The 22,299-nt window shown below is 35.7% G+C and overlaps 1 protein-coding gene across 7 annotated transcripts in view; it reads left to right on the top strand.

Annotated features, from left to right (window-relative positions):
* Window positions 1-22,299, top strand: part of SEMA5A (semaphorin 5A) — a 323,210-nt gene that overhangs the window by 163,856 nt on the left and 137,055 nt on the right. For all 7 annotated transcript variants that reach the window (XM_005484272.4, XM_005484273.4, XM_026791761.2 and 4 more), the window contains 2 exons: window positions 16,163-16,225; window positions 22,151-22,249. In XM_005484272.4, the coding sequence (XP_005484329.2) occupies window positions 16,163-16,225; window positions 22,151-22,249 (162 nt within the window). The remainder of the gene's footprint in view (window positions 1-16,162; window positions 16,226-22,150; window positions 22,250-22,299) is intronic.

A 22,299-nucleotide genomic window follows, 5' to 3' on the forward strand; every position in this document is an offset into this window, starting at 1 on the left:
TTTTTCCTAGCCTAAAAACCTGAAAGTCTTTTGTCCCCTTTCTATGCATCTTTCCTAGTTTTACTTTCAAATTTAATATTATGGGTTGGGACTGAAATGCAAAAAAGTGTTCAAAACAAGTGAGTAAATGGATTTGTTCTATGGTACAAGGATGTTCTGTAATTCTTGTTATTAATTGTTTTTTTTATTTTATTGTAACTCAAGATCTTATTTTTGAATAGTAATTTTCAGTTCAGAGCTTATCAATGAATACATGAAAATAAATAATGTATCTAAGATATTTTTTCCTGGTGTTTTATTAAAATTGCAAATTAAATTCAATATAGAAAACTAGCCATTCAGATTTATAAGGGTTTCCTAGAACTCTGGGCAGTCAGTTCTTTGCTAATGTCAGTAACTTGGTGGCTTTAGCCAGGATTGTCACATAACTGTTCATTCCCCTTTTCGCATCACCTAAGGATATGTTCAGCATTTATGAGTTCTAAAGTAGATTACTATGTATCTCAACTACTCACATCCTCCCCCCTGAAAGTTGACCATATACCTACTCTCTAACTTCTTAACCTCTTTATCCATTTAAGAACCTTCCCTCATGCCCTGATTTTCTTTAAGAAATTCTTAAAGGTCCTTTGGTGAGAGAACTTGTCCAATACATATTTCAAATCCAAGCAGAATGTAACTTCTGGATATCCTTTGATCATACTTTGTCCATATCCATATCTGTTTTTTCTATTAATTTTCTTAGGATTTTATTTCATTCTAGATGGAAGACTTGGTCTTTATTGTGCTTATTGTGGCTCTTGTCAGCATAATTCCCTGGTCTGTTGAGGTGCCTCTGAAAAAACAGAGCATTTTGCGCTCTCCAGAATTTTGATCTCCCATATTCTCTGACTATTCTGTAATTTATGTAGCTGCTGACTGTGTACTCAGTCCCATTGACTGGGTTATTAATAAAGCCATTAAATGATATTGGCCCAAATGTCAGTCTTCAATTGACTGATCACTGGTGACCAGTTGGATTCTGTGCTACTGAATACAACCCTTTATGCCTTGTGATTTAGACACATTTTCACCTTTGTTATCAACTGTTAATCCAGTCAGTATCTAAATGGCGGGCTCCGAGGATACTACAGGAAACACTGGCAAAGATATTGCCAAAGGTAAGGTAAAACAGTGAGCACTGTTCTCATCAAAGAAGGCAATCATGTTGTTTAAAGATGATTTTTCCTTGTCTGATCCATGCTGGTTATTTCCTTGAAAATTTGCTAGAGAAAGATTTTGCTGTGTCTTCAGTCCACTCCTTCAGTGCACTAAAGTGCTGCTCTGGTCTCATGGACTTGTACAGTTAGTTTAGTTATATTCAGTTTAGATGTCTCCTAACTCTGCTCTTCCTCTACATTTAGTAGTGCTTTGCTTCCACAGGCTCTGCCAGTAGGCTCAGGGATATTGCTCTGGACAGTTTACACCCAGCAGTCAGGGTGGCTGAATTCACACACCAGACCTTACATCTTTGTTCCCTCTTTATTAATTATGATACAATTTTTGATAATTTGCTTGATAGAGACATCAGCACTGGTGGTTTCTTGGATCTTCCTGGAGCCCATTTTAGAAACAATTTTAATAATTTTAGTATTAATTTGCTGTTTTCCAGACCTCAAGTACCAAAGCATTTGTAAGTTGAAGGTCATACACTGTTTAACACTTCAGCACTTTCCTCTCTGAATTGCTTTAATATTCTTGAACAACTAACCAAGCTGAAAATGTGTTGCTTTTCATTTTGTCTGTATTCTATGACCTCTTGTAACAACACTATGATGAAGAGAGTTCTTCATTAGCAGCCTGCGTATTCTGGGATGAGAACTTCTTTGAGCTCTGCCATGTTGAACTTGGGCAGGGGGAGAAATATGGGGTTTTTTTGGTGTGGCTTTATCTTAATCACTTCTTTGATCTCGTATTGCTTCTTTGAAATGTCAAGATTCCTGCTTTTAATGTGTTTGAAGGACTTACTCGTAATACTTACGACTTTTTAAAATTATTCTTCAATGCTTTGTTTTCTTTATTTTGACACTGCTTTAGTTTTTAGAAAGATGCTTACTTCCTTTTGTTAACTACTTCTGTCCTGTTAATCTGTTCCAAGTTGCCCTTTGCCTCAGGTTTGGTTTTTTTTCTTTTTTAATTTTTGCAAGGTAGTGTTTAAGTATCTCCAGCTAGGTCTCCTTAAATACTGCCAACGAAAAATTTAACTCTCAGCTGCCTGACCTAACTGTTTCTTATCATAGTGCTTCCTCCTGAAGTTCCCTTTCATGAAGCAAAAATGCAGTAGTGTCCAAGTACATATTGGTTGCTGTTACAGTGCTATTCCTGCATGCTACTCAGAACAAAGTTCAGAGCTGCTTTTTCACTCTTCAGCCTTATGTTAAGTTGCTTAATGAAAACCTTGATTTATGTTTGAAAATTTACTCTTGCTGCCAGGCTGTCGTGTTATGGCTTCCAGATTTTATGAGGGTAGCTGAAGTCTGCCATGCCTACTGTACTCTCTGGACTCATAGTACTCCTTACACTATGGCTTTAGGGAAACTACCTTCTGCTCTGGAGATGATGCCCCTCTATACACCCAAGTCCCTTCCTAGCAGACCACTGGAGAGACATTTTCCATTTTATCTTTCTGCTTCTACCCTTATCTTCTTTCAATAATTAACTTCGAAGATGTATAGCATGGATCCCTCTAAACATGTCTCAGCTTCTTTTGTGAAACACATGGTGATCAAATCTCTACTTCATTTTTGTTGGCATATTTGCTCCCATACACGTTAGTGTAAGTAGAGAGAACCCAATATTAGATCATTTTCCTCTCCTTCACTCACCTGCTACAATATCACTGGATGATCTTTCTTGGGCATAGCACTGTATTGGAGTGTTCCTGGAGGTCATCTCAACACATTCCTATATAACTTTATTTAATTCTTCATCAGTTTAGTGCTCTCCCTGTCCCTTTGTGGGTGTTTAGAGTGAACCCAACTGCAGCATGTAATTTTCTCTTTCAGGAAAGACCAAAGGATATATGTTCTGTCTGCTCACTAGGGCACATACTCATGTGTGGTAATGAGATACTTTGCCCAAATAGAGCATATTTACTCTGACTGCCACTAAGATTAGCTAGTGCCCTCTCTTCATCCACTCTTCTTCCACTTGTGGTGTTTGGATTGAGGGCCATGCATGAAACCTGAAATGTGAGAAAAGAAATTAAAAATTGTGTTAACTTCTTTTGCTAAGATGCAAAAGAAATTCCCTCTGTACTCCCCGTGCAGCAAAATAGATTTGCCCTTTGTGTGCAGAAAGAAGTCAACCTGTTGATATTTTCAGTTTGCTCTGTGTTGTTTTGATTTATACAAGTGCATGTTGCAGTCTGGATTTGGATCAGACTAGCATTTGTGGAGAGCTGACCTCCTAAAATAGACAAAACTTTGATAAAAGATGTTATTGTGGTGGCAACAGTGGGAGGGATTTCCAAGCATGCATTTTAAGTATGTTCAGGCTGTTAACAAATCAGAATTATCTGTTCTCTGCCTTGCATCACATCTGCATTAACCACCCTCCCCCCCACCCAGGATTCTTAAGATACCAATCTCTCTTCATTAAATCAAGAACAAGAGCCAAATGATTGAGATTCCTGCTTGGCTTATCACATTTGGAAAATTGGCATCCTTTTGACACTAAGACATGACAAGCTACATCTATTCTGGAAAAATAATGTGTGTTATAAGATAAGTTTCAGCTAGCACAACATCAAGCATGATTTTGTATTTAGATTGAGATTAAAGACATTTATTGCAAATGCATTACTCCATTTTTTGAGAAAAATTTGTGGCTTTTTATGCTAGGATTACTGTATACTAGAAGTTGTTCCTGTGCATATTAGGAAGCCTTTGTGGTGTTATGGACTGGCTAGGTAAAATGTGCTAATTTAATTAAAAAATTTGGTGAGTTAGTTCCACTATAGAGGAGTTCACGGATATGTGCAGAAGGAAGGAATTTAGTGTATGAGTAAAAGATTAATTCCCAACTGCCATTAATTCAATGCAGCACTTTGCTGCCAGTGGGTTTGTGACAGTGGAGTAAGAGAAGATGAAAACTAGCAAAGAAATTCATTTGTCTTCCTCTTGCACTTCCTTTTTTTCCATGATAGCTTTTATTTTGCTTTTACTTTTAGTTTAGTTGCTTTCATATTCTGTAATGGAGCTGTGTTTAGTTTCAACTGTAAGGGGGGCATTTGCTGCTCTACAATGAGCATGCAGCCATCTCATTTTGTGGTACACCTTTTTTCTGGTATTATTGACTCATGTGCTTCAAGATTGCTATTACTGGTTTTACTGTTACTGCTCTTACTAGTTCTAGCAGCTTATATTTTAGGGAATGTTTAATATTTTTGCCAAAGGCATTTTTTTTTCTAATGTGCAGAGGAATTTATTTTGAACAATTGAATTTTCTTGCCTGAGGACATCAGCTTTCCTTACAAAATTATTGAAATGTCATTTAATTGTCCCAGAAAAATGAGCAAAAAAACCCAAGATCCAGCTCAGGTACATTCAAATTTTTTATTCTGTTGTGCTACTCTGTCTAATAACTTTGTAAAATCAGAAGTTTTTAACAGTCGTGCACAGAATACAACTTCTCAAAAAGCTGCCAATTATGTTATCTTATTTTCACCCCAATCACTTTGTGATTGTGTGTGTGGAATTCAGGAAGAGAATTTTTTTGCAAATAAAGCAATTGAAAAAAAATATTTCTCAGTACTGTTTTCACTAAAAAAAATTATTTTCTCATATTTCCCTCCCTAGCAGAGAAAGATTTCAGTCTGAATGGAGGAGGTTTCAGAAAGTTGGAAAGTACCACAAAGAGAAAGAAGCAGATTATTTTACTAAAGGTGTATTGATTAGTCATAAAAATATGATGTGTGTTAATAGATGTTCTCCATTTTCACTCTGATCCAATCTGTTGTGTAAGAATAGGAACAGGCATATGTTTTTGGAAAAGTGATTAAAACCGAAAGAAGGGATAAAGTGTCCATCAGAATCAATACTTTTAAGAGCTAAAGTGTATGTGAGAACATTTTTTTCCCCCTCAATCTGATTTCTGACAAATGGAGAGCATTGTGAATTTAGGTATTCACATTGGATTTTAGGTGATTTGAAGACAGCATGCAAACTATTATCAAAAAAGTGCAAAATGGAAGCAAAAATGGGCAAACATATATGTAATAATTTAATTTTAAAATTACATAATTTTTATATATACATGTATGTAAGGTATTTCTGTAATGTACACAACCATATAATAATTTCAGTTTGGAATTATATGGCTTTCAAATTTTTAGGGTGTTTTGTTTCTTCTGTTTCTCAGTGGAGTGGCTGGTCCTTGCCTGCACTCAATTCACATTGAAATTTATTTGCCACATCTCACTGTAGTATAGATTTTTTGGGACTAATGGGAAGTGTTTTCTAACAGAACTGCAACTTCTGAAATCATTTTGGCTTAAAGAAAAAAGAGTCTTTAGCTATGATTGTATGGAGTAGGAAAAATTGTTGGGAGGGCAGAGTGACAGGTTATGGCTCCCTATTCCCTAAATCCCTGTGCTGCTGGTGAGGAGGAGGCAGAGTCCAGATTGAAGAGATGAATTTGTTCCTGTGAAAAGCTGGTTGTAGTCGTGGTGGGAAAGTGTTTTAGCTATGTCTGTTTCTGACCATCAGACTCTATTCTTAATTGTCAATAAAATGAATTCATGAGAGAGAGGCTGGGTGGGCATCTGGCAGCCAGCCAAGCTGCCTACAGTCTGGCATGCTTGCTAAATGTACACACATTCCAGTTTCTGTCCTGTCTTCCCTCTGCTTTTTCCAGAAACTGACAGATTAATATTGAACATACCCAAATTCAAAGCACCACATTTAACACAGAATAATGGTAGTCTGGGGCTAATGTAGCCAAAAACTGTGCTATTTCTAGGAACACGGGTAGGAAGGAATGCTTTGTTTTTATCCAGTCTTAGTCTTAGTCTTATGTTGCTGATGTGAATTTCCTATTGCACTTGAGGAAGGGGCTGTGTAGGTTCTCAAGTCAGAGGTAACATCCAGTCCAAAAGGATGTCTCTGCTCAGGCTTTACTTGCTGTATAGAGTAAGCAAGGTTTTTGTTGTTTTGGTTTTGAGCTGGGTTCTTTTTGTTTTGTTTGTAGGTTATTGTTGTGTTGAGTTTTTTTGTTGTTGTTAGGAGGGGGCATTTGTTTGGTTTTTAAAATTAGTTTTGTTTTACTTTTTACTTTGGTTGTTGGGTTTTTTGGTCAGTTGGTTTTTCTTGGGTTTTTTTAGCAGAAATAAAGATTGTCTTTTATTTTTTTCCCCACAAGAATACTGAGATATATTCATTTTTATATGCCTTGAACTTAAAGTAGAAAATTAATTTTGCTTATTTGAATTTTTTGACTTTGCAGTTTTGTAGTGGTGCTCTCAGAACAGCCTGATCTGAGTTTCAAACCCATTTCACAATTCACAGTAAAAGCTAAAATGAGTGGACTTTCTCTAATTCTTAAGTTTTTCAGTGTTTCAGACATATGCTAAGGGGATTTCCTATTCTAAACTACTGTGTGGCTACCCCTTTTTTGTAGTGGCTATTAGGAATGTTTACAATTTCTCACCTTTCTTCTGTTCTTCTTAGACAAAACTTGCTTTGATTTTGGAGTGCTTTGCTCTAGTAAAAGCTCTGGGATTTGTTGCACTAACTTCAAAAGATTTTCAGCAGAAAAAGCACAGGAGAATTTTTATGAAATAATTCCTAGTAATAGATTTTGTAACTTTCTGTTTATAATTATAAACTAGCTTCCAATATAAACCACTGTTAAAGAGATAAGAGCTATAACATGCCCATCAGGGGACCAGTTGTTAATAAGGTGTAATTTGAAAGGGGAAGGCTGATGATATCTGCAAAAGGAAATAAGAGCCCCAAGGCTGCATAGAAGTGCCTCATTACCAGTTGCACTGGGCATTCTGTTGAATGAGTTTTATTTATCATGGTTTTATAGTTACTTCCACTGAGCTTTCAGCAACATAGGAAGAAAAATACCAAAGTACAATATTGTTGTTCTAATGCAGCAATCAAAGAGTTTCTAAATCAAGAAATATGGAAAATAGGCTACAGGAGTAGAACATTACACAGCTGTTTCAGAAATAAATTTTTCGGCCTTCTGCTTGAGATATTACTAAAATTTCTGTGTGTCACTGAAATTTAGGAGATACTTTTCTCAGCACTTGAAAGGATCTGAATCTAAAAGTTGTGTAGTTTCCTACAAGTCTACAAGGTCATCAGGGAGGGAAATAGGAGGGGGAAAGTTGCAGATGAATTATTAATATATGACAATTGTTTTAGTGACTGCTTTCCTAAGACTCCTAATCAATGCTGAATGAAATAAACACCTTTATATGTAACAGGGGTGTGTTTTCCCTTTAAGCAGCTGTTCTATTGTCCCTGCAAAAGTGCCCAATTTGGATCTGAATGTTTGTCTTTTAAAATTTGGATGGAAATCACCCACCCATTTAATGTCACTGCTATGAGGCTGCTAGATGTCACTGACCTCTGCTAATTAATAACTTGAATGATGTTCAGCATATAATCCAGAGGTGCAAAGTTCTGTGTGCCATTGACATTGCTCCAGACTGTTCACTTGTCTGAAAACAAGAGAGAGAGAAGGGCACATAGATATTCAGGCTTTTTCATAGCCTCACTGTAATGTCACATCTTCATGATGAAGTTGTGATTTAGAGTTGGATTCCGGGCCCCCTGGTTCCCACTGCTCCTTCCATTGCACTTGGAGTACACAATGTTCCCATGAAGACATTTTCATATTCTGAGCAGATCTCCTCCTTAGTCCTGAGGCTCCTGTTTGTCTCTCTCACCCTTGATTTCTGTATAATTTAGCAGTGCAGTTACACTCCAATGAGTTTCCTGTTAGCTATAGGTTCAAGATTTCTGATTTTAATAAGCATCTTTTGCATTTTATGTCTAATGAGAATTTTTCTCAGCCTGCTGGGGTACTTTTGTCCAACTCCACAGCTCATGATATTATCTGTAACTTGATGACACTCACTTATGTGCCTCTCTACTTATTATTCTTCTCCATATTCTTGCTATTTGGTTTCTTATGTTATTTTAGCATTTTTCAAATAAAGCAAATTATTTTAAAGTAAACATAACAAAAATTGAAATTTCCTGTATCCATCTTTCCCTTGGTGAACTGTCAATTGTGCTGTCATCAACTGTGTTGACAAGTCTTTGGAATTTTTCTTGTTTTTTTCCTTACTGTGTTCAATTATGCTCAGTCCACTTTCTAAATGTCTTATATATTTATGTGTTATCCTTGAAAAAGAAAACTTAGTCTTGATTTTCACAATCACATATGTGGGTAATTAACTTAACCAAAAGGATATAGAATTTGTGTCTCTTTACTGTTAAAACATGTATTTTTTTCACTAGCTTTTCACTGGACCATCTACATAAGGTGGTGCTCTTACATTTCTTGTGTCAATAGCATTCTATTTTCTCTGTGCTTTCATCTATCTAAAATCTTCTTATCTGATTTTTTTTCATATTTAATGGAAAAAATATGTATTTTGAAGTTCGTTCAACAGATTTTGTCTCTTTGCTGCCTTGTGAGATACCATTTTTAAGTTAACTTTAAAATATTTTTATTATTGTAAGTAACAGTTGTTGTAAAGCATAGTATTTTCTATAGAACTGTAGATAGGCATTACTATTGACAGACCCAACCTTGCCATCCCTAAAGCCTAGTGACAAAGCTATTTAAGTAAACAAGTCAAAACAACAAGTGGAAATTGTGATGAAGTTGTTCTTCTCTTCCTAATGTGACATTATGTACAAAATTACATGCAAACATACATAAATACTTTTTTTTGTAGTCTCAGTTATTCAGTATTACTTAGAAGGTGTTAATAAATTTCATCCTTCAGTGTATCTCTCAGGTTCATCTGACGTTTTTTCAGCTCATGCCTGGAAGCTGTAATGCAGCTATCTTTGACATCCCAGGGGAAAGAAATAGTACTTTGGCCGTGTCTTTCAGAGGTTATTTCAGGAAGGTTTTTGATTTGCAGGAAACACTCTGAAATGCCATGGCTTCCTTGGCTGCCTGTGGCTGAAAGTTGCGGGATGGTGATTGCTGGGCACCCTGTATCAGCATGGATGTCTTGATCTGCAAGTGGGCATGGGGCAGGATTGCCCACATTCCAGTGCTCTCTCTTCCTTTAAATTTCCATGAAACTTATTACCAATGAGCAGGTGTGCGGGAAAAAACCACAAACTTCTGCTTGCCTGTGCTGAAGGTCCAAACCAACATTTTGTGGCACTCCAGTACCAGAGGACTCTTGTCACCACTGACTTTGTTGATAACCTTAGGGGCTTGAGAAGTGTGAAATTATATTAAAATTCCTTTCATTTCATTGGAATAAAGAGAATCCTGACACATTGAGACCTAAAAATTTAAAACACTATCAAGTAAAAAAACTAACAAAACTCAAAATGTTGCTTTCAAAAGGTCTTGGAGCCTACTAAAATCAATCTTATTTACAAAAAAAACCCCCAAAACTCAATGTGGTGACACAGATGTTAAATCTTAAAGGATTCATATGTAATTTTTTCTAAACATTAAATTTACTATATGTAGTATAATTTCAGAATGTGCATTAAAGATGTGTTGTGAAATCTCATTCCTACCTGCTGAATGGCTGCCAAGTTTGGTAGTGCAAGAACATTTTGTTGTTTTACCCCTTCAGCACAATCCTGCATTCAATTTTTAAATGTCCATAAAAACTGTAAAAGCCTCAAAATGCCAGATTGGAACAATAAAAAGTTTGAAAGTCACAGTGCAACAGTTTTGGGTTTTTTAATAACTCTCTGGGAAAACCCTAGTTCCAAACATACTCAAGTTTTGAGTTGCTAGCTTCTAGGTTTGGAACTTCATTTTCCTCTCTAAAACTGTGTCTGTTAAATGCAAAGAGAGTGAATATTTTGTCACATTTAGAAATCCTTGCAGAAGACAAAGAGAGGAATGCACAGGTGGATGGGTAGCTGCCGTTTGTGATAGTTCAGCCTTGGGCAGAGTCCTGTGTCATTCAGTACAGTGGAGTGGCCCAACACTGAGGGTCTGTGAAAGTCTTAGTAACTCTGAATTCTTCTTGAATATGGTTAATTTTTTTCTTTCATCATATTAGCTCTGAATTTTTCCAACAATTGTTTATTTGCATAATCAGTAAATCAGATTATTAAAATTTTGGCTGCTTCATGAATTGGGAGGGTACGTACTTCTCATTTTTTAATATACTTCAGGCTAGTATATTTGGAATAAAATTAAGTTGACATCAGCTCCTTGAAGCCATATAAAGCTTTAGATATTACTTGGTTTAAGTACAGAATTATATATCTATCAGGGGATCTCAGTTCTAACTGAATTCCAAAGCCTGGAAAATTCAAGCATGATTTTATGTTTATTTCCATACATTTCACAGTGCTTACTTTATAAGAAACTGTAATTTTTTAACTGTGGATGAACAGTAAAAGCTGATTCTGAACAAATGAAAACACACATGATGTTATTCCCGGGAAAATTGGCTGTTACATGTGGCAAAAAAAAAACAAACTTGGAGGCAAAATAATGCAGTGACTGCAGCCAATTAGTAAAGTTGTCCATATGGTGCTGGACTTCTTGTATGAGCTGCTGGCCTATCAATTCATGTGAAAGCCTAACCAGGACGCCTTAAATCCTCAAAAACCAGCTTTTCCTCTTTTCTTGTGATCCAGAAGGCGAAGCTATATTAAAAGGAAGCGCCTTTTTAATAATTTGCTCTTGTTTTTAATTTAGAGAATGATAGGTTCAAAGATATTTGTCAGAAGCCTATTGGCAAGATAGGCAGCTCCAGCAGTAATGGCTGCGAGGATGAGGGGTCATGACTCTGTGGAAAGCAAGGAAAAGGGTTCCTGTGAAGTAGAGACAGGTATAAATCTTCCCTAAGTGGCTTTACATATTTGCTGGAAGCAAGGATGTCATTATACAAAAGCATGCCTTTAAACTCCTGGTAACCATCAAAACCACCACTAACTCTGGGGCTGCTAATTTGCTGCTAATGTCTTGCTGGTGTACTGCTCTGTGGCTACATTCTTGCTTTGGGTTTACGATCCTGACACTTTCTTTATGGCCTCTTTAAATTCAGCTTTTGGAATGCAGCATCCAGAGCTAATTAGGCGGGCTGTAAGACACCCTTGCCAAACAAGTCAAAACATTTTGAAGCCATTCATTCCATGGCTGGACTTGATGTGAACAGTAAGGCGATATTGCTCACGTTTGTTGACATATATTATTATGGTTATTGCCATTATACCCCACGTCCCCAGAGTATTGTTTAAATACATGATACAAGAGATGAAAGCAAGCAGATAGTGAAAAAAGAAAAAAAAAAAAGAAATATCATGTACTTGTTAGTTTTTGGCATTGTGTAATTAAACCATCTCCTTTAATGTTATTTTTGCCAGTATCTAATTAGCAGAGCCATCTGCCTAAGAAGTGCTGGACCATCTGTCTGGAATACTGTTCTGTTCATTTCTTGGTTCTTGACTAATTAACTTCTTTCTCTATGAAATGTAATAGTACATTCTGTTTCTACATTTCCAAGTTCTTATATAAATATATATATGAAGGCATACTGTCTACCTGTATATGTTTTGAATATCTGTGTAGCTACAGGAACACAATTCTCCCAGGAGGTCTGGTTGTACTCAGTTATGTGCAGATTTCACTGTAGGTGAAAGCCACACTTTTTTTGTTGCTCTTTTGGTAAAACTAATACATCTTTCACTGAAATAATTCTAATTGGCCAGTTCTTTATTGACTGTGTTCAAATCTCAAATTTCCTGTCTACGTTTACTAATTAAAGTTAGAATTATAGAAAGGGGCCATGTTAAAGTTAAGTATGTAGGGCTCTGATTTTTTTTTCCTGTTATATTTTGTGTTTTTCTGGAAAATTATGTGGTAATTTAGGTGGGAAGGGACCTCCAGATGTCTTGCCTGGGGACTTCCTTTGTTGCTGCATGTTGGGCATGTAAGGGAATCCCTTGACAGTTACTTCTATCAACTTTATTTACTGTTTCTACACTTTCCATGTTCCTCTTTTAATATTCTTCAAAGGTATTTGGATAAATCAGTTTAAATTAAAGATTACCTTTCAGTTTTTGTTGGAGTTAATGTCTTTGCAATTATTTAGTTTAACTTGCTGAAGATAAAATAGTTTAACTTCTAAGCAAGACTTTTACTGTTCATCCAGAGAAGTTACTAAAATATATCTGTTGTTCCAAAGAATATTATTAATTTCAAGAATGTAATTTTTAACATATATATGGCTGTTGAGTGCACATTTTTCTTCATTTGGAAGATAATACCTTCATTGCATATTCTCGAGTGAGAATTTTCTGTCTTTGCTGGCTGGAATTTCTCTCCTCCTACTGCCCCTTGAAAATGCCAGGAGAGATTTCATCTGAAGTTTTGAAGTTCTTTACAAACTTCAATGTTTAAAGCACTTGCACAGTAATTTACAACCGAGGTTTTCCAGAAAGCTGCCTGCCATCAGTTTGAAACTAGAGTTCAAGCTTGGAGTGTGCACCAAAGCCTTGGTTTTATTCAGTCTGATTTTATGTTAAATCTGTATGGACCTTTGTGGTTCATGCATTTTTTTTTTAACCTAAGAAAACAATATGTGTTCAAAAGTGAGCTGTGACAACCTCATCAGAGTACACTGGGTTAAGTTCAAGTTTTATCTTTCAGTCTTTAGAGTTTCTCACTTTGACTTTAACTCCGTTAAAAATCTCACTACATTACATAATTAAGGTTTATTTATGCATAAGAGAATGTATTTATGAAGGAGATTGGAAAATTAGGAGCACACTAAGTCAAGTCATTAAATGTATAGAGGTGCTTGAAAGACCATATTGATCATAGGATTTATAAAAGCAATGTCATTGTAAATATTGTCAGCTTGTTATCAGAAAAAGACTGGTGTGCCACCTTAACCCTCCTTTTTAACCTCTGCAGCTGTGTTCTTTGTAGAAATGTGTAGTAGTAGCTGTGTATCACCTGTCCTTATTTTCTCTGACACTGACTTTGAAATCCCTGTTCACTCTTTCCCCAGAGAGAACAAACATGAGTGTCTGTAATTTGGTTCAATGAACTTTGTTGCCAGCTTAAGTAGAATTATAACATTAATTAAAACCAGCACACTGAATACTGTAGGTTGTAATTTGAATGTGAAAATTGAAGGTTCTTATTAAGAAAAATAGAAAAAAAAAGTATCCTAATAGGATAAAGCTTAGCTGTATAGATCTTTGTAGTGAATCACAAATCCAACATGGCTTGCATGTCATGTCTGCACACCTCCTCTGAATTTCATGGAAATCTCATCAATCAGTATTAAGCAGGAGAATATGTCAATTTAAGGGAAGCAGTGGGTAACAGTAATATCTGTAAACATGGCTTTGCACTTGCTTTCTAGAATTATGCAATCCATATGTGTCCATCTGATCTGATCATTCAGAATGACAATTTTCAAGTCGTAATCTTCTAATGGCAAAACTCACATTGTTATTATTCTTTCGGGACATTTTGTTTTTTCTTTGTGTGCTGAAGATTCAGGACACATTTTTCTCTTTTTTTTTTTCCCACATTGAAATGACATTTATCTTAAAGAGTTTTCCACCTGTCTTCCTCCTGTATAGAAGCATTACACTGTGTTGAATATCTAAATTTCCATTTTGTGGGAAACTTTCCAGAATTTCCTAAAGATTAGAAGATAAAAAGAAAGCAAGCTCTATGTAGAAATGTTTGACTGTGTTACTGAACTATGTAGGAGCCTTAGGGACCAAAGTACAACAGATTGAACTACTCAGCTCTCTTCAGATGCCTTTGTTCTGTATTTCATTTGTAGCCTCCTCTATTATTATCTCCTCTAGCAGTGGAACCAAGGCTGTAGGACTATGAGTACACTTGGTTTCAAAGAGAGCACTTTGCTTTGTCACCAGTGTGTCTGCATTTATTTCTTGTCCACATAGTATTGTTCCTTTTTAGCAGGTGTTTTCATGACTAGGGCTTTCCCAGAGAGTTGGCCATTTGGTTAACTTGCAAGCAAATATATTTATATCTAGTTGTAGCAGTTTCTTCTGTTTAGGTTCTTGTATGTGCTGTTAACTATGATGTCCAGAAATATTACATAATGTTTTAATATTTCACATACTTCTCCTTCAAATTACTTTTACTGTGGACTTAGAGCCAATTGAAAGCTGGGTATTTTGTCACTGAAAATTGATTCATGATAAACATTTTGTATTTAATGCAATCTTTTTCCTTCAGTTTGTGCCTGACATGTTTTTCTCAGTTCAGTTTTGCAAGAACTTTCCTTCAAACCTTCCTTTTAAGTACCCATATTTCGCTCTCTTTCTACTCTGACCTCCTGGTAACTAACTCTTGTGTTTCTCCAGGCATTTGAAATTTTTTGTGTTGTTCAGAGATAACATATTCAGCACTTGTGCCTTATAACATGGAGGTTCAGTGTGTCCTAATGGATTGATTAGGAATTCAGTTGGTCATCTTACAATCTCTATTACAGATGTGAATTGCTTTTTACTTTACTGAGTCAAAAGAGCTGGGCCATTGCTGCTTCTTTATCTAAGTCAGTATGAGATTTCTTTCATGCTGCTGGATACAGTTTATTATAAATTCTAGGGTCATTCACAAGTGGATTCTTCCAGAAGTTTTCAATACACCATACTCATTTAGCATTGCAAAAGCAAATGCTGTAAATAGGAAGATTTACGATGGAGGAAGAGAAGTAATTACATTAGTTTTCACAAGTAGTTTTTTTTTTCTTTAAGTGCAAAACACTCATTCTTGGGCTTGTTAAAACACAAATACTCTGAAGGCATTTTCCCCCTCACTTTAAACAGGCTTTTGCCCTATTATTAAATAAATAGAAAGTCTACTTGCTATTAATACAGTCTCCATTAAAAGACAGGTAAAAAATATTTTCTATATTAAATCTGGATAAATGGTCTTTCATTATTTCCTTGTAAATAAAAATGAAAAGGCTGTGGTTTCAGTAATTAGGCAGCAGTGGTTGCTTCAGAAACCTCAATTCTTCTTGGTAAAATGTGCTTTGTGGCATTTTTATCTAAGGAACATATGGATGTGCACCATTAAGGTGAAAGAAAGCAGCCTGATTTAAAATGCGCTTTGACTACACAGGCATTCAAATATGTACATGTATTGGCACATTAACACCAAGCATGCAACCTGCTCCACTGAACAGCAAAGTTTGTAAGTCATAGCTGCTGAATGTTAGATATGGAAATAACTGGAATTAACTCATACAGTGAAACTGTAGTAATGCAGACTAGGCTTTACAGTCCTGGCATAAATCTCTTGAAGCAGTGAGACAGCTCAAAAAATGAGGATAAATTGCTTCTGCTCGGCAGTGCACTGTTTCACTGTTGTCTTGTATGTCTCTGCCCATGGCTTCTTTCTCTGAATGGATGTTTTAGTGCTTCTGATTAGGGCTGCAGTCATACCTTTAGTGACTAAATTCTCTATTTGGTGCTTGAGATAAATATCTCAAAAAGTGCAGTAGGGCACACTTTCCCATTGAGCCAGGTTTCTCAGCAGAGCTGACTTCAGATGCTGCGGTGATGCAGGCCAGCTCTGTTGGAGAAAGAGGTTCAGCTTTTCTGCGTGTTCCTCTGTCTACTTACCCTCATAAAACTCACAATAACAACAACAACAAAAAAAAAGGCTAAATAGTATTAATGTAACTATGGTTATTTCTGCTGTAGTGATTGGTACAGTGAATCATAATGTTGGCCAGCTTCCTTTTGGATTAAAATAATGAAAAACTTCAACAACAAAGCTACATTTCTAGGGAGAAAACTCTTAAGAGGCATTTATGGATGGGATCATCCATAGCTAATCACCAGTATCTCTGAAGCACATAACACAAACATGGGCTGTGAGAGCTCAGAGGCTTACATTTCTGAGTTACCTTGCATTTCTAACAAATTCTTTTTGCTTGCAGGCAGTGGAGTGGCAATGTGATGAAGCTACTAAAAGAGCCTGTTACAGTAAAGGCAAATCAAAGGTAAGCACGAGACAGCTGGTCTGCTTTAATAAAAATATTATGTTAATAGCAGATGTAATTCAGTGTATAAATCCCTACCTTATGCATTTTTGCTGTCTCCCTTTCTGAAGAGAGACATAGGAGAAGAGTCTGCCACTGATGCATGAGCAAAGAAATAAAGAAGACTGAGAGATAGAGTCACATGATTCCTGTCTGAAATGGCCATGAACTTTAGCTTCCAACAATTTACTGTTTTGACACCAAGGTTAAACATATGCATGTCATATGTAGTGAACTCTATTCTCACTTCATTGTCTGTGCTGTAAATCCTGAATAACTGTGTAATTACTTTGTAAAATTCTCAGTTTATATCCCTATGTTTAAGATGCAATTTTATTAACTTTTTTATTTCCTATCTACTGGTACTATGAAGAAAATAATATTAAGTGCACTAACTTCTTAGACATTGAACTTGATATATTTTTGTACTTAAAACCAATTCTTTATCTGGCCAACTACAATTTCTGTTATTCAGTACAGGAAAATGTAATGCTAAGATGGAAGCTTTGGATGTGCCAACCGGAAGCTGGTTATCAAATTAATTATAAAAGCAATTAGAATTGCATGCAATCTATGTTTTTAATTTTTATACTGTTTAGTGATTAAAGTTAATTCAACTTTAACATAAAGGGAGAACACATCAAAAGTGATAAAAAAACCTTTTACTCAGTAGAATGAGTAGCATACATTATTGTTGTGCAAAACTCAAAAAATCCCAAGCTTCAAAAACATATTCCAATAGCTCTATCAACTAGTAGAAGAGGAATCTCTTCTGCATAGTTAGCTGCATAGTTAGCTAATCACTGACTTTTACATTTCTCCCATTAAACAGTGAATTTCCAGCTCCCTTTTTGCTAAGTGCTAGGAAATAAAATTGCAGTGTATGATTGTACTTCTGAGATAACCTTCTGAGGAAGAATAGACTCACTTCTGAAGCAGGGCCATGTTACACTGTGAGGTATAAAAAAGAAAGGACTTTTGGAACCTCGTATTTTAAGGAAATGTTTAATTTTCAAGGTTGTTATTTTTCCCTAGAAAATTTATGCTTAAATATGTAATATATCTCTCAAGCCTTTATCCTTAGCTTTCATATGACAAAACTTGGAAGTAATGGAATATGCTCATGTGACAATAGAGAATGTCACAATGCATTGATCAAGGGGAATATACAGTGGAAACTATTCTGGTAGGAATGCTGTGTGTAACTAAACAAATATATATGGCTTTGTTTCACAGTGATTTTCCAAGTTTAAGGCTGTGAGCATAGGATTCAACTTGTCTGAAAGTCATATAGTGCAGTGACTGTGATCTAACTTGATGGATGGAAGTAATTAAAATTTGAGGCTATAGGCGTGTACTTTGGAATATGTTGACAACACTGTTACTGCACATTCTATTCAACAGTGTAAAGCATCTGTTGCTACTAAATAATTTTGTTAGGGGGAATGTACGGCACTGGTGATATACGTTTGAAAATAGCAAATGGCCCTTAGTGTAGTTTTTCATTCATGCAGTTTCATTTATGGTCTTCATACCCTTTTGAAGAGATGATGATTGGAAGTTAAGCTCTCACTGTAAAATGGTATACATGAGATTTAAATAATGACCTTTTTGGTTTCTTGGTATTGTTATTATTTGTCTAAGGATTTCATTTGTACCCATAGCCATGTTCCTCATTCACAATCTAGAAGAGGGCTTTAGTCTTTATGCTTCATTACATTCAAAAGAAATCCTGGGAGTAAATACTTGTTATTGTTATCAGTTGAGGTTTTTTTTTTGTTTTGTTTTATTTTGTTTTTGGGTTTTTTGTTTGTTTGTTTGTTTGGGTTTGGTTTTTTTCCTCTTTTTTCTTTTTTTTTATTGTTTTGGTGTTGTTGTTGTTGGGTTTTTTTGGTGGTTTTTTTTTTTTTTTTTTTTTATGCATAAACTTTGTGGCCTGAAAGCATCATATGGGAGTTGCTGGAGAATGCAGAGATACTGTCTGAGAAAACCTACCCAGCTGGAACTTCAACTGTCTTTTTGAAATTTCATGCCTCTTCTGATTTCACTGATGTGGTCAAGGTTAAAATGAAAGATAAATTTATGACCAGAGAAAACATAGCCAAATTATGTTTGTCTTTTATTACTTTATTTCCAAGACTAAAGCAAGGTCACTATACTCTCCGTAGAAGGAGATGCACACAGAGCCTTCCCTTGGAAAAACTGGGAATTTCCAGATCAGGAGGAATTCATTCCAGTCTTGCATTGTCCCTCTTCATAGGAAATCTCTGCAAGCACAATTCCAGTTACTGTTATCAGGAAAACTTGATTGCTTGCCTGTTGTATAAGTAAATGCAGCCCAGATTGCAGAGTTGCTGGGGGTTACATTTCTGTAACATTTCTCAGGTGAATTCAGATTTCAGGGCAGACACATGTAACTGTAGGAAGACACAGGAAGGACTGGAGTCAAAATGTTCAGGCCAGCCCAGACTGTGGCAAAGGAGAGATGAGGATTGCTGGGATGGCTGTGGGTAGGTCATTCATTGAGATCCTTATTTCTGTAGAAGCTCTGCTAACCACAGAACAGCTCGAAGGCAGGAAGTTCAGGTGGCAAAACCTGAACTCATGGCTTGAAAGTCGCTTTAACTGATGGAGTGAATGCCCTGAAACCAGAAGGTGGCTTTGAACCCTGAAGCAACTCAAGCAGTTTTGAGATAATGGTCAGTGAAACACAGTCCTTTTTTGTTCTTGAGAAAGAAGCTGCATGGAATTTTTGCCTGTGGCTGTTATCAGTTGTTCTGAGGTTTATGCTTTAGAAGCCAAGGAGGGAAAAGAGCTGAAGGGGAAAATATACAGGGACATCTGTCACATTTGACAATGTAATGCACACTTGACTTTTGAAGGCTGATGTTTGTTATTCAGACTTCAGACATTTATCTACCAATTTAGACTTTTGCCTAAAATAGCTAGTGGCTCCAAGAGTGAGCCATGCAAACATGTCCTTGTGGCCAGCATGCATTAGCATGTAGGGATCTAAAACACCAGACAAGATTAGGAGAATAAATTTTGCCTATTCGTACTGTCACTTGTGGGAGGGAATGTCAGAAAGAAAAAATATAAATGCACTTCTTGAGAAGGCCAAACCAATGACAGGTTAAAAATAATAATGCTAATTGAAATTAGGTCCCATCTCTTGCTTATTTAAGATCCTAATGGCTGGGTGTGTAAGTATCTGAACTTTCAATAAAAGTATTTAAAAATTAAATGCAGGTATGTATAAAATGTTAACCTATATAATAAGTACTGCTGTGAGAGGATAGTTATCTTGCAGTCAGATTGACCTTGGATTGTCAGGATACTCTTAAGTAACTGCAAGCAGCTTGCTTGGCTGCTGAATTGTTTCTAATAGTCATGTTTTGTTTCCAATCTGCTGATACAAAAGTAGAAAGTACTTTCTAAATGTATTTCTTTATTTCAGATATATTTTTATAGGCAAATAGGAAAGTATATGACATAGAGGTTGAGATGAACTGGAGAATAAGACTACATAAAAGATGGCTACCAAACCTAACATCACCCCTGACCTAAAATGTCCTTTGTTTTGAAGTCCTTTGCCACTTTTACAAACATGCATCTCATTTTTGCATCGGTCAGAAGTGAGCCACTACAGCCAAACTTGACTTCAGAGCTAGAAAAATATTTCTGAACAATTCAAATGACTAAATAGTGAAGTCCTTTTTCAGTATGTTTTTGGGTGATGATAGTTTTATTCACAACCAATTTTTAACTTTTTCTTTTGCATTAATGTGGATTTTTTTTTCAAATTAGTAAAGTAGCCAATTAAAAAAAGATAGAATTCCGATATAAAAAGATATAAAAAGATGTATTTTACACTGTGATCCCAACAAGAATTCCATATGAGATGTCTTATTTGGCTGGTTGCAGTATGGATTGTTGTCTAGTTGGCACAGGGCTTGGGAACATTAAAGAAAGAATCTTGTGATTCCCAAGAATGTCAGAATTTAAGAAATTAGCATTATTTTTGAACAAAATGAGTGGGTGATCAGTGTGCAAATAATTTGGAAATGACACTATTTTAGGGAGATCTGGAACATGAAGAGGAGAGGTTGGATGGGTTGTAATGTCAGAACCCACTTATTTTTCCTACACGTGCATTCCATGCCTTGTTGCAAAGGGCAGAATGGAAATAGAGCAATGAATAAATTACTGTTTTGTATTCTGTGAACCTCTTTGAGCGGCCTTAGAATGAAAAAACCAAAAAACAATCCCCCAAAAATTTACCTTCTAATTTTTGGTGTGTTTTTTTAGTGATGGAGTTAAAGCAGTCTGATAAGAAAACTGCCAAAACTACCAACACTGCCAAGCTGTGAAATAACTAGTTTTTAATAGCTTGTTGCATTGCCCAACTCAGTTATATGGTTGTGTATTAGCTTCATTGTGGTTTAAAGAATATTAAGATGCCAGTTTTATAAAGTTCAATATAAAAACTTCATATTTTTTTACCCAATACGAATTAACTCTTACTTCTGAGATATTTGTCCCTTGCCCATAAGGGCTCAAAGAGAAAAGTAACTCATTTAAAAGCTACTTTTTCACAAGAAACTAATGCTAATGTGTGTTCGAAAAGGTATTTTTTCCAAGAGGTAGTTTCTTCCCTGAGATTTTACAGGATTTTTTTTTTTTGAGTTTATTTTTAACTTGACTTTTATGAGGAAAGGTATAGAAGATAGATTGTAAAAGTTTTCTCAGAGACCTTTAAAGTATTTTCCTCATCTTCTTTTGCAGTCTATTTTGTGCCTGTTCAATTTATTTAGGTTTATATTTGTTGTCTTCCAGGATGAGAGTCTATTTTCAAGATAAACAAGCAATCCATTTAATAAAACTGTAGGCCAGATAATGGGACTTCTATGCTATTACTTTTGTATGGATTTACTTACATGATTTCACTTAATATTGGCTAGAATTGCATAACTGTATTTTCACAAGGTTTTTTTCAGACTTTTTATGAGACTATCTTGTGGTGAATGCTAGAGAGCATTCAAATGTAAGTTTCCAGGAAACTTTATTTTCTCCAAACATATTGTTGATCATTTTATTGGATACAGACATTGATTTTTTTCAAGAGAAGTGTTTAAATTTCTTCTTCTACAGTTCTGGGAGATTTTTAGTATTGCAGGACAAAGCTTTCTGTTTGAATTAACAGTAGACATTGCTGTTGATTTCTAGCTCCTGAAATGAGAGATGAACATCACAAAACCTTCATCCATCTTAATGGGGTAAAAAACATGTCAAATTATTCCTCAGGCTGAGCATCTTTGTATTGTGGCAATGTAATTTTTTGAGAAACTTTGAACTTACAGGAAATTAGACACTTTATTAAAGCAGGGTAAATTATGAAATTAGTGGTAACAAATCCACATCAGAACATCTCAAGAATTTTATTTTTACTAGTCTTACTATAAAACCTGTTCTTGCCCCTGTTTTCCTCTCAACTTCCTGTCTTGGCCTAATCTGTCTTTGAAGTCAACATTTGATCTCCTGAGACAGTACTATATTATTTAAGTCAGCATCTATCAGATCATCTGTCTGAACTATCAGTTCAAAATTTAGCTAAGTCTTTGAAATATATCCTGAGAGGAAATAGAGGAAATCTTCAGTACTAGAGGGGTTTATTTTTATCCTATTAAGAACTTTTCAGAAAGGTTGATAGATGCATGTGTGTGAATAAGAAATCTGTGCAAATTGTAATTGCTATCTCAGGTATGCTTAAGCCTTGTTTACCTAAATTTTTTTTTGTGGATAAATAACCATGGAAAGCAAAGTGTTATTAGTCTCCTCTGTACTCTGCAGTATCCCTGAATATATTCTTTGTTTTTTGTGTGGCAGGAGGAATGTCAGAACTACATTCGAGTGCTTCTTGTTGGAGGCAACCATCTCTTTACCTGTGGAACCAACGCGTTCACTCCGATCTGCACCAATCGCACAGTAAGAGTTAAAATGTTTTACCCCACAAGCTGGAATCCCTCTTCTGAGCC

Source organism: Zonotrichia albicollis, chromosome 1 (genome assembly GCF_047830755.1).
Source record: "Zonotrichia albicollis isolate bZonAlb1 chromosome 1, bZonAlb1.hap1, whole genome shotgun sequence".
Taxonomy (NCBI): Eukaryota; Metazoa; Chordata; class Aves; order Passeriformes; family Passerellidae; genus Zonotrichia; species Zonotrichia albicollis.